This window comes from Schistocerca americana, chromosome X (assembly GCF_021461395.2).
Source record: "Schistocerca americana isolate TAMUIC-IGC-003095 chromosome X, iqSchAmer2.1, whole genome shotgun sequence".
In the NCBI taxonomy this organism is placed as follows: Eukaryota; Metazoa; Arthropoda; class Insecta; order Orthoptera; family Acrididae; genus Schistocerca; species Schistocerca americana.
The window spans coordinates 791,344,146-791,357,775 of NC_060130.1; the positions used below are offsets into that span (position 1 = coordinate 791,344,146).

The 13,630-nt window shown below is 38.7% G+C and overlaps 1 protein-coding gene across 2 annotated transcripts in view; it reads right to left on the reverse strand.

Moving 5' to 3' along the window:
* Positions 1–13,630, reverse strand: part of LOC124555729 (glycosaminoglycan xylosylkinase) — a 110,295-nt gene that overhangs the window by 24,771 nt on the left and 71,894 nt on the right. For both annotated transcript variants that reach the window (XM_047129751.1, XM_047129750.1), the window contains one exon: positions 10,042–10,213. In XM_047129751.1, the coding sequence (XP_046985707.1) occupies positions 10,042–10,213 (172 nt within the window). The remainder of the gene's footprint in view (positions 1–10,041; positions 10,214–13,630) is intronic.

Here is a 13,630-nt window from a genome sequence, read left to right on the forward strand (position 1 = left end):
AAAAAAGTCAAGCCATAAGTTTAAGTAAACACAATCAATAATACAACAAGAATCAGCTTAATTTTTCAAGGAACTCCTCAACAGAATAGAAAGAGTGACCCATGAGGAAACTCTTCAGTTTCAATTTGAAAGCGCGTGGATTACTGCTAAGATTTTTGAATTCTTGTGGTAGCTTATTGAAAATGGATGCATCAGTATACTGCACACCTTTCTGCACAAGAGTTAAGGAAGTCTGATCCAAATGCAAATTTGATTTCTGCAGAGTATTAACTGAGTGAAAGCTGCTTATTCTTGGGAATAAGCTAATATTGTTAACAAGAAATGACAGTAAGGAACATATATATTGAGAGGCCAGTGTCAAAATACAGAACTCATGAACAGGGATCAACAAGAGGTTCACACTACTTATTGCCCAAGCCACCTGTTTCTGAGCCAAAAATATCCTTTCAGAATGCGAAGAGTTACCCCAAAATATAATACCATATGACATAAGCGAATAAAAATAAGCAAAGTAGACTAATTTTCATGTTGAACGATCACTCACTTCAGATACAGTTGTTATTATTATTATTATTATTATTACAGGATTAATCAATACAAAGATTAATTAATAACATTATCATCTTGTATTCCTGTTATCCTCCGCCAAGTCTCTTTATCCAGCGCATCTTCCTTGTCGATGCTGCAATGTTCCATTACTCCATTTATGTGGTCTGTCCAAGAACGTCGTGGTCTTCCATGCTTACATCTACCGGTTGGTTTCCATTCATAAACCTTCTTTGGCAACCAATGATCTGGCATTCTCATCACATGTCCATACCATTTCAATGATTTTCTTTCAGTTCTATCTATCACTGTATCATTTGCCTTCATTCTAGCTCTTACATCATCAAATGGTTCTGAGCACTATGCGACTTAACTTCTAAGGTCATCAGTCATCTAGAACTTAGAACTAATTAAACCTAACCAACCTAAGGACATCACACACATCCATGACTGAGGCAGGATTCGAACCTGCGACCGTAGCGGTCGCTCGGCTCCAGACTGTAGCGCCTAGAACCGCACGGCCACTCCAGCCGGCTCTTACATCATCATTGGTTTTTCTTTTGATTCTTGATATTCTGGCACTCCCACGCAGATAATCCATTTCCACAGCTATTAGCATTCTTTTGAGATCTGCATTTAATATCCATTTGCTGTTGGAAATATTCTTATCCCACAAAATCTTACATCCTGACACTTTTCTGCTTTGCAGTATTCTATATTTTACTTCTGTTTGGCCCAGTCCATTTTTATCAATATGTGCCATGAGATATTTAAATTTCTCTTCCTGTTGTACCACTTACAATGATTAGAAGTAGGTTTATATTATGCAACTTTGTATCTGTAATTACGAAGTGTTTATTCTTTGTTAGTTAAGATCACTGATTTGTGACAGGAAAAGATAAATGATCATTTAAAATAATGAAATTTTATAATATGTGTAAGTTTATAAGACAAGCAATGTGTACTGGAAGCTCGTTCATGCTTAGGGCACTTGTACTGTAAAATGTAAAAGATGTAGAGAAGTCCCTCCGCAACGTAAGTGGCTCGGTGTGATGTAAAAGGTGGTTTTGGCTGTCAAACTGGGCGGCTCCTTGGTGTGAACGGTATGTAGTCAGTAGCTAGGTGTTGCATGGTACACATAAACAGAGCCAAGGGAGGCAACTGGAAGCCACTTTGCAAGGAAGTTTGCCTCAGATGTGGATTTGGCAGTCGCTTGGTACTCTCGGCAATAAGGAATAGCTCTAACACATTAAAAATCTGCCGCCAAGAAAAAATTTCATAGAGCAATCAAACATGAAGAGCCGTGAGTACAGTTAGCCACCATGTTGCTTGCCACCACAACTTCGCCACTGCTCCATGAACTTCTTACATACAGATATGTATGCATGGACCAGTTAATTTGTGTGAGTGATTTCAATAATAATCCAAGTGCTATAAATCTGTGTTTGGAACCATATCTTCTATCCTGATCATGAACCTATGCAGGATCCTCTCCTAAGTGTTCAGAAAAGCGAGTATCCTGTTTCAAAAGAATTAATGATTTATTTATGTTTGTCAAATGTGCAAGGATTAGCAAGAGTTGAAGTTAATTAGAATTTGCTAAAGTGCTCTCAGTTTAGTGCAAAGTATTGTTTTCCAAAAAAATCTGTGGAAGACTGTGTAAATGTTACTGTCTAAAATACATGCTTCACCGGTGATGAAAAAGGAACATAAGTTAAACTTATATGAAACATAATTTAGCCTTGATTACTATTGTGAACAATTTTTTTTAAGTTAATTGAGCCCAGTGTTGAACAATTTGTCTTGAAAAGTAAAAACATAAACTATTAAAAGTGGAGCTAAGAATTAACTTAAGTCGAATTAAATTTTGCAACTGAAATAATCATAGGGTTTGATTAGTTATATTATACCAGTATATGGGTCCCCACCATATTCTTCTCACATTAGAAAGATAATTGGAATATTATTGCTACTAAAGAAATCTGATATCTTTCTTTAAATGGGAGTATAAACAGTATAATTGTGATATTATTTTTTAAATTAGTTGTTGTTACATGTTAGTTAAGTCAGAAGCCCCTCCTGGCCAATTTTAGTTCTGCATTTCTTCCAAGTAGTGATCTTGAGTGTAACTATTATTAGTATGAGTTTGGTACATTTTTGCTTTCTATGATTACCAGTTTGTGCATTATCGGTAACTGCTGCTCCCCACAGTTCAGTGTCCTGTGTCAGTTTGTACACTATGTGCTATTCAAAGGGAAATCTTAAGGAAAGTCACTTCAATAACTACGAGGTTAATCCCAAAAGTAAGGTCTCCTATTTTTCTATAAGTGCATAGACTTGTTTATACCTACAATGGTTTACATTAGTTTACAGCTTGAACGTTTAGCTATTTTTCGACATAATCACCATTTCTGTCGATGCATTTTTGTAGATGCTGTGGCAGTTTTTGTACGTCAGTGTCATACCAGCTCGCCGTCATGCTGTTCAGGATGTTATGAACCTCTTCTTTCACCTCGTCGCAGAGCTGAATCGCTGGGAACACAATTAATCCTGACAGGTACTGTGAGACTCTGAAAAAAACTCAAACGGGCAATTCAGAACCGGAGAAGGCGAATGTTAAGAAGAGTGTACACATTCTCCATGACAATGCTCGCCCACACACCACTCGGCAAAGTGTTGCTCTCCTGCAACAGTTACAGTGGAACATAATCACCCACCCACCCTATAGTCCTAACTTCGCGCCCTTGACTATCACCTGTTCCCTAGGTTAAAAGAACATTTGGTCGGAAAGCAATTCAGCTCTGACGACAAGGTGAAAGATGAGATTCATAACTTTCTGAACAGCATGACAGCGAGCTGGTATGACATGGGCATACAAAAATTGCCACAGTGTCTACAAAAATGCATTGACAGAAGTGGTGATTATGTTTAAAAATAGCTAAATGTTCAAGCTGTAAACTGATGTAAACCATTGTACAAATAAACAGGTCTATGTACTTATAAAAAAATTGGAGACCTAACTTTTGGGATTACCCTCATAATACTCAATTTTCTTAAACATACATTTCTAAATTAATGTGCCTAATTGGGCTGCGACCATTCATTTTGTTTATTCATATATGAGCTTTTCTACTTTCATTAAACCCCAAAGTTAAAGCCTGTTTAGTTTTTGCTGTTAATTGCAATAATTTCAAAATTATAGTCCGATACCTTCATCCATTAGATACACGCACAGTCACATTTCCCAAATCCTCTCGGAGGGTAACAGCAAGTCGTGTCATGGCAGGCTAGTGTTATACTGTCTCATAACTGCTTTGTCATTGATGTGTACTTCAAATTTAGCATCACTATTCACCACCAGATACGCTGTTTTTGTTACACTCATCTGTAGTCCCCATCTGTTGTATTTCTGATACAATTGCTGTATCATGAACTCAAGGTCATAATCATCTTGTGCTACAATAGCTTGATCGTCAGCAAAACTTAATGAAAATATTTTTACATCGTTGACAGTGATTCCCATTCAACTGTAGCTGTTCTTCCAATTTCAGAGAGCCACTTCTACATATCAGTTGAACAAGACGGGTGACATACTGCAACCTTGTTGCAAACCTTTAATGACATTCATAGCTTCTGATAACTTTGAACATCGTTTAATCTGTACCACATTATCTCTGTACATTTCAGTAATAATGTGTAAGAGGTGATCATCCATACCTATAGCTTTCATAGCTTCCCACAGCTTAGATCTAGGGACTGTATCATAAGCTTTTGCTAAATCTACAAAGGCAATGGGTAGCTCTTTCCCTACTGCTACTGTAAATTGAAATTCCCTCAAAATGGAAAAAGTCATATATGTTTTCTATTTTCAAGAAAGGGAATAGAAAAGACACAAACTGCTATAGAGGCATTAGTGCAACTCTACAATGTGCCACTTATTTGGCAAGATAATGTTTGAAAAAATTAGGCAAAATGTTGGCCACCATATTGGGGAAGACCAGAGGGTTTAGGCCGAATAGATCATGTACAGATACCCTACTTATTTTACAACAACTAATGGAGAAATTCAGATACAGTTCAAATAGTAAAAATGGCAGCATTAAGTCTTTCAACAAGATCCTGATCGTGGGCTTTCCATGACAGTTTACTATCTATCCGAACACCTAGAAGTTTGAACTATTGAGTTTCACTAATCATATGCCCATTCTATGAAATTAAAACATCTGGTTTTGTCGAATTGTGTGTTAGAAACTGTAAAAAAATGAGTCTTACTGTGATTTAGTGTTAGTTTATTTTCTACAAGCCAAGAACTTGTCAAGAAATTAGAGTTACCCATAATACTAGGGGGCATACCACATAGCACTGACATGTAAGAGGCAGATGCCGTAAAATGTTCCAACAGCACAATGTTCTCTTTGTTATAACTAGAGACCGGATTACATGCAATTCCATGTTGCACATGCATTTGCATATTTGGCTCCTTTTTACTGGTTATTGCATATTTTAACTAAAAACTGGTGACAATGCATATTTTCGCTCTATGTTTACAGTATTTTAAAAATTTTGATGGGTGGTCTCTAGCTTGATCTAGTTTTCATGTCTCACAGATTGACTGCGACCTAGAACTGTGTACATTCACTAACCGGGAGGCCACTGCATAGCGAAATCATTACAGGAACAGGAACAGACAGACAGAGTCAATGCTCCTGCACCCACGCTCCCGGTTAATCCTCTCCACTGTTATACTGTACGTGTCGGCAACAATTAAATTAAAGTACGCAAGCTTTTAGTCACCTGTCCATTGTTTCAGTTTAGCTTTCTATTTATTTGTACACAGTTGAACATGTTTATAATGTGTAGTGTGTAACATGCTGTGCACCATGCAACCCGGAAAAAAAAAAAAAAAAATCGTTTTGTGGATAGCTGAACACCCTGGAACATTTACATATGACAGAAACGTTCCATATTTTCGAGTTTACGAGAAAAATATTTCATGCAAAAAAAGTTTCAAAAAGACCAGCACGTCAAGACAAACCTTCATATTGCAGGAATGCACAAGAAAGGACCACGACAACAACTAGTTGCAGTAGCAGGGATTTGTCCAAAGGTAACCAGAAAAGTCAGTTTAACATGGATCTATATGAAGCATTCATTCCTCTTCACAAGCTTTCAAAGGCTTCCTTCACAAATATTGCTTAAATTAAAACATACCAGATGAATCAACATAGTGTAAAAATTACATACTGACAATTTACATACATGTTCTGGAAGAAATACGCAATGAACTCCAGGACAGCATTTTCTGGATTTCAGTTGATGAAACTACAGACACTTGTGGCCCTTTCATTGCAAATATAACTGTTGGTGCTTTAAAAGAAGAGCCTTCTTCCTATTTAGCGACCTGCAAAAAACCTGAAAAAGTAAATCATTCTATGATCCCCAGATTTGTGAATGAGTGTATTAGAAAAATATTTCCAGAATCTTCTGCAGATGAAAGGGTGTTTGTGTTTATTTCAGATGCTGCTACCTATATGATCAAAGGAGGAAAAGCCCTCCAAGTATTTTAACCCAATTTGATTCATGTGACGTGCTTTGCTCATGGAGTACATCATCTTGCTGAAGAAGTACGTTCCACATTTGTGAATGTACATAAACTGATTTCATCTGCAAAGAAAGTGTTTCTATAGGCTTTTGCTCGCATCAAGACCTAGAAAGAAAAACTACCAAATGTGACTTTTACCTCCCAAACCAGCGGTAACTCGTTGGGGTACGTGGATTGAAGCTGTGTTGTTTTACAATGAACATTTCGAGGCCATTAGAGGGTAGTAAACAACTTTGATAGTGCAGAGACTTTGGCAGTTTGCCAGTGCAAGGAAGCCTTTAATGATTCTGGAATTAAAAAAAAAGACATTGCTGTGATTAGCACTCGTACTTCCCCTAGACCTGCAAGTATTAAAAGTTTGAAACTCAAGGTTTGGCACTAAATGAATCTACTCAGTTAATGAATATAATTATTCTAGTGAACTCCTCATTGCCAGAAGTATTCCCAAGAAAACTTAAAGAAAAGTTTGAAAAAATTTTAAACAATATCTCAGGCTTTGAACCCTTGTGCCAAATCGATAGTTTTATTAATGGGATGGGTCAAGTTATACCAGAAACAATAAGTGCCAACATAGTACCCAAATTCAAATACTGCCCCGTTACCTCAGTTGATGTATAACGGTCCTTTTTCTGTTTATAAAAATGTTTTGAGTGATTGAAGACACAATCTTACTACCGAACATTTCGAACAGTGCTTGGTTGTTTATGTTTACAATAGTAGAAAAAGTAAGATAAATTGTAAATGATGCTTTGATCCAATAGTATTAATTAAAAGTTAATACTGCTCAAAAAAATTCATGATTCTATGTTGTTTTTTAAATAAAATATTACAGAGTTTTTGTGCATGCCCCTCTGCGTGCAATTTATCTCAAAGTTGCTACTGTACATCTAGACTGTTTTGCTGCGACTCACTCACTTCACATCCGCTTGTTACCAACAACAATAGCAAATGGACAATTCTTGAAACACGGTATGCATCCCCATTTGGCAAATTTTTAGAAAAAAATCCCAGAAAGGACCACTTCCTAACCTCTACCAGAAAGTATTCAGAAAATGATATCAACTTTCTAAATGTACTGATTTTTCGCATGGCCGGCACTCTTCCTCGTAATTGATATGCACAGGTTTGACTTTTAAGATATAATTCATGCAGTAACTACCATGTTTTTTATTATTTGATCTTGCATATTTCAACAGATTTCAAGCACTTTTATGCATATTTTAAGGTTTTTATGATGCATATAATCTGGTCTCTTAGTTATAACTGACCAGCTTCCGCATGACCATAGTCAATCTCTGCCTGAAGATTACAAGTAGTGTTGAAACGTCACAGAATGATGCCTTGGCTTGGCTGATAATTCAAGATGACTTCATCAAAGCCATGATTATTTTATCATATACATGAGGTATTTGTTGACACTACCGCCCAGAAACTGCAGATTTTTATAACCTCATCAAGGGAACTGTAGATTCTGTGCACGAGTAAGACGCCAACTACTGAAGTGGTTGACATACTAGGTGATGGAAATATTTTACCAGGTTCTGGACATTAGTACTGTCAGTTCATATGTAATATATAACTCCTTCAAACATAACTCACAGGCAAAAAGGCTTGAATACATGAAGAACCTTGCCACAACTCTCATCAAACCTCAGCCAGAAAGAATGTTGAATGACACAAAAATAAATTTTGAACTCCTGGCGTGTATTTAAAGTGTCTTGGGGATATCAGAAGAGATGGCTGCTTACACATTAAACAAAAAGTTTGAAATGAGGAAAACCTCCTGCTTGCATGAACCTCAAAAGAAAAAGAAGAAGTCTTATGTTTGTTTTCTGTGTAACAATCCAGTGTGTCTTGAATACACAAATAAATAAAAAAATAAAAAATAAAAAAATAAGTAAACTTGAAAATTACCATTGTGAACGATGCCTCCACACTGAAACCACTGGAAAAAAACCCTCCATGAAAGCCCATAGTATGCTACTGGATGATCAGCAGTTAAATAGCTGATAGCACAAGCATATGTGAATGAAGACTAATAATATCATGTACAAAGCACTAATTATGAGAAAGCTTCAAACAATATGGATGTGGTAATTGTTGAACACTGACCAAAAGTAAACACAAAAACTAACTCCTCAATGATGTTCAGACCCAACTGGCTTTGTGCACCAATTTGTTACTGTAGATAAGAGACTGATTCTCCAATGTATGCCAGAAATTAAATAGCACTCAAAGCAACCTGCTGGCTTTACACCAAAACTTATGCCCTATTTAATCTACCAGACATTTCCTATGATGCAAAAAGAATTCTTCTTATTTGTTTTCTTGCAAAGTATAAAAAGGTAACTGAATGACATTATGAAAGTCTGCTGAACAAACGGGATCGAAACATTTATGACAAGTGGTACAGATGGTGATAGGATACAAGCTACTTTCATCAAGACAACAATGCATCTGTCCACACAGTGGTTGGTTGGTTGGTTGGTTTGGGGAAGGAGACCAGACAGCGTGGTCATCGGTCTCATCGGATTAGGGAAGGATGAGGAAGGAAGTCGGCCGTGCCCTTTCAGAGGAACCATCCCGGCATTTGCCTGGACTGATTTAGGGAAATCACGGAAAACCTAAATCAGGATGGCCGGACGCGGGATGTCCACACAGTGGCTTTGCCAAGAAAGAGAGACATTTTAAGTACAAACTGTTGTAAGATCTACTCCACCATATCTGTCATCTCAGTTCCGAAAGTAAATGCCATTTGTACATGCAATACAGTATTTGTCACTGTCAAGTTGAGAGTTATTTTCCATGCATTTTCATATCTACAGTAGAATGGTGCTTGCATCGAATAATAAAACTGCTTTCTTAAAAAGTTATAGTTCTTCATTGTTTCATATCCTATCATCCAATAGATACTAATTATCATTTACTTAAATATTAAGATTCCCTAAATCTCTTCCATATCATGCAATTCCCAGTATGTACTAGTTGAAAGGAATACTGCTGGGGAAAAAATAGAAAAAATAATAATAAAAAAATCAGCTGTTAAAGTTTAACAGTTGGTCACAATTTGGTTAACACCAAAGACAGGCACCTCCAAACAAAGCATCAGTATTTAAAACTTCCTCACAGATTAAAACTGTGTGCCGGACAGAGACTCGAACTCGGGACCTTTGCCTTTCGTGGGCAAGCACTCTACCAACTGAGCTACCCAAGCACGACCCATGACCCGTCCTCACAGCTTTAATTCTGCCAGTACCTCCTCTCCTACCTACCAAACTTCACAGAAGCTCTTCCGCGAACTTGCACTTGCCCGTGAAAGGCAAAGGTCCCGAGTTCGAGCCTCGGTCCGGCACACAGTTTTAATGTACCAGGAAGTTTCATATTGGTGCACACTCCGCTGCAGAGTGAATATCTCATTCTGGAAACATCCTCCAGGCTGTGGCTAAGCCATGTCTCCGCAATATCCTTTCTTCCGGGAGTACTAGTTTTGCAAGGCTCATGAAAGAGCTTCTGTGAAGTTTGGAATGTAGGAGACGAGGTATGACAGAATTGAAGCTGTGAGGATGGGTCATGAGTAGTGCTTGGGTAGCTCAGTTGGTGAGCACTTGCCCACGAAAAGCAAAGGTCCCGAGTTCGAGTCTCAGTTCGGCACACAGTTTTAATCTGCCAGGAAGTTTCATATCGGCGCACACTCTGCTTGCTGCAGAGTGAAAATCTCATCCTGGCATTAGTATTTAGATTGAGAAAACACCAAGGATGCGAACAGCAAATTAAATTTTGGCCAAACTACGAAAATTTTATCTGCATATGAAGTTCTGTTTATTACATCCAAATTTTACTGCAGAAAGTTAATACCCACACAAAATTAACTTAACAATATGAAGAAGACTTACCTTGCAACAGCATCAAATTTGTATGTGCGCTGCCAAGGATGTCTGTACTTCTTCAGCTTATAAGACTCAGGCAACCAATATATCAGTGCGCCTTCCATGACATCTTTGTGTGCACATACAGGATCTTGAGGACTGCAGTAATAACACACTCCATATAAACACGTGTCATTACCTGAAAACAGTTACAAGTCTTAGATGGTGTCCACAACTGAGAACTATGTTCAGTTGTTAACTAGATTTTTATTTTGATCCATAAAATAAAAACATTTTCCATGTACACTTTCACCAGTTGTACCTACACATTTTTGCTATTGCAAAAGAAACTTAAAAGATTTTTCAAAAAATGTCGGAAAAAAGCTTCCTAGTTACTTATTTTATGTCTGCTCCTGTTATGATTGTATAATCCATAAACAAAGCCAATTTTGTTGTGAGCTGAATGTAGAAAGAATGAAAATAACAGTAACAAGAAAATCCAAGTCCTCAGCCAGGTCAGTATCCAAATAGCAGCTAGGCAGGATTTGTAAGAACTCATGCAGCATACTATTGAAGACTGACTTGCATCAGCTACCCTAGTTCTGTGCAGCTATTGGCAGAACCTGAAGGATGAGAGTCAGTTAAGAGTTATCAGTGGCCAATGTCAAGATGCCCTACAGGGTATTTAAATGATAGTGCAGTGTGAAATAACTGTGAAAAGCTGAGATGACCTGGAAGGAAACATGTTCTGATCATCCTTCTGGACCATCAACAAAACCTTCTTCAGAACTGGGTTACACGATGACGCCAAGACTATCTTGCATGCTATCAGAGGGAATTTATCCAGTGTTATTTGGAGATGTTGATTCAGGGCAAAACAAACAGTTTCCTGGCGGTCTAATCACATGTTGGGGCCAAGAAGCAGGCAGGACAGTACATCTGCATTGGCATATTGGACAGTGAGATGAAAGTGGATCTTGTAGTGGTACCCACTCAAAAACAACATTTTGTGCTGCAGATGCTGCACTGTTTTATCTGCGAGCTTAGGACAATGCCTGAGTATTGAAATCCAGGGTTAGTGGTAGTCACAAGTGGAATTTGCTGCCATCCAAATACACGCATTTCTTAACCTTATACAAATTATTGCTAAAACCACCTCCTCAGTTCTGGAATATTTGAGATGTGCAGAGTTGAACATTTTGGAGGCAAAGGCAACTGGGGACCTCGTAGCATCCAGCAACTTGTCAGACAAAACTCCCACAATGCTGTACTGGAATGTCAATGTCAACATCAGGCCCGGTGAATGTGGCATCAGACATGAATCAACCAAGATCGTCCTTAAGGTGGTGAAAAGCCAGATGACAGACGGCCGACCATACAAATTTGATGCCCTTCTTGTGCAGCTTATTGGGAGTGGTGTGTGTGTGTGTGTGTGTGTGTGTGTGTGTGTGTGTGTGTGTGTGTGTGTGTGTGCCACTTGGGGAAGAAACATGGCATAGTATGTGATTTTACCCAGAAATGAATGCAACTGTTTTATTAGATACCGGCATTTTTATGATAGCACAGACATGGTAGCACATGAGCATGATGCCTCTGTGACTAAGAATGTGCCTCAAGTATTTGAAGCTGGGGGCAAAGAAACAGCACTTTTCCAAATGAGGTTGTAAGCCATTTTCCTGGAGCTGTTCAAAAAGGTATTCAAGATTCTTTTGATGTTCCACGTGCATAGAACCCGTAACAATGGCATTGTCCAAATAACTATCACAGTGCAGAATATCTTGAAGCCGTTGTTCTAAATACTTTTTGAAAATGGTGGATGAACACACAATGCCGAATGGTATGTTATTGTATCTGAATACACAAAACGGCATATTTCAGAATAGTAAGTCATGTGATCTATCGTCAAGTGGCAGTTGGAGATATGCATCCTTTACTCCAATCTTTGAACAATAGTGGCCTCCATCCAGTTTAGTTAACAACTCCTCTGGGCAAGGCAATGGACAGAGATCAGTGTTAGACTGGGAATTACTAGTGAAATTAAAATCACTACAAAAGCTTAACAACCAATTCAATTTTTAATGACAATCATCGACATTGCCCATTGACTTGTGGAAACTGTGGAAATAATGCTTTGATCCTGAAATTGCACAAGTTATGTCTGAACAGCCTCATAGAACACACATGGAAGCTGGTGACCTCTGAAACATTTGGGCACAGCAGAATGCTTCAGAGAAATGTGAGCCATATAATTACATGCATTGGTTCAAAATCTCTTTGTACGAATTGCACAGACTGTCAAGATCAGAAAAATCCACTACCTCTGACTCTAAGTTGACTTGGTCCTCTACTTCGAAACTAAAGATGGTAAATAAAGGTGCTAAGGAGGTTAGTACACATTCAGTGTTTTTGTACTTCACCATCAGTGGCAATTCTCTGAGTAGAAGAATGACCCTGAGGCAGCAAGAGAGGGTCTGGCACAGCAGAGGTGGGGGTGTCCAAATGGAATTCCATAGACTGACCAAACAGCATCAAGTCTAGAATGATCTTTCATGGTGGCATGGGAGCCACTTGCTCCGCAGCCATGATAGTGTAAACCATTGTTTTCTCCCCATGTCACAGCTGAGGATGTGGCTGGCAGGTCGCCTGTTGACAGAGGTGGCCCAGCTTGCTGACCCCAAACAGTCCACTGCACGATGTGGGCATCTGCTTCTGGCATGCCCACCACTGCAGTTATGACAGGACTAGAGTTTCTTTGACTTGCGTGTAGTTCATAGCAACACTGACAAGAGAGGTTTTGAACCAACCAGTTAACATTACAAAAAGGGTCACTCAACACTGACAAGGGAGGAGAACGATCAATGCAGTTAAGTCTCTCAAGGGACATTGATGATCTGGATGCCCGTGAATTCAGGTGAGACTTATGAGCAGAAATAGAGGATGATGAGTCAAAATCATCATCTGTCCACTTGTTGCAATGGAAACTAACTGCTTTAGAAGCTCGAATGTCATTTGCAAAGGCATGCTGAGCTGCTGATGCAACCTCGAAAGATTTAGCAATTTTACGCACTTCAGCAAGACTCGGATTGGACTAGGCCAAAGCTTTAGCCATGAACTCCCTTGCCAGGAGCAAGTGCACAATCACATCTCAAATCAATGGTTCCACACATGAAACTTTACAGCTCTGGCAGGTGAAATAGTGCTGGCGTGCGAGACCCTATTAGTTGGTGACCCATGCTGTGCAAGATTATCCACATGTTGTTTATGACACTGAATAAACCATAGCCTTGCTGCAACAAGGTGTACCTGCTAACCATATTATTCAGTTAACAGATCACATAGGTCATTGAAAGACAAGTCACCAGGGACCGAGAGAGGTTGCAATTTCTGCACCACATTGTATAACAACTATTAGAAGACAAGAGCAATGGATTTAGCTGCCTAACAGAAATGCCATAAGCAAAGTAGTACAGTTCAAAATGGTGGGGACAGACTTCCCAGATTTTCGAAGACTCATTAAGGCCACTAACAGTGGTGTGGGCACAGCTGTGGCCACAGACTGACATCATTGCTGTTGCTGCTGCTCGTGCTCCTCCTGAGTTATGATCTGCAAGAGCAC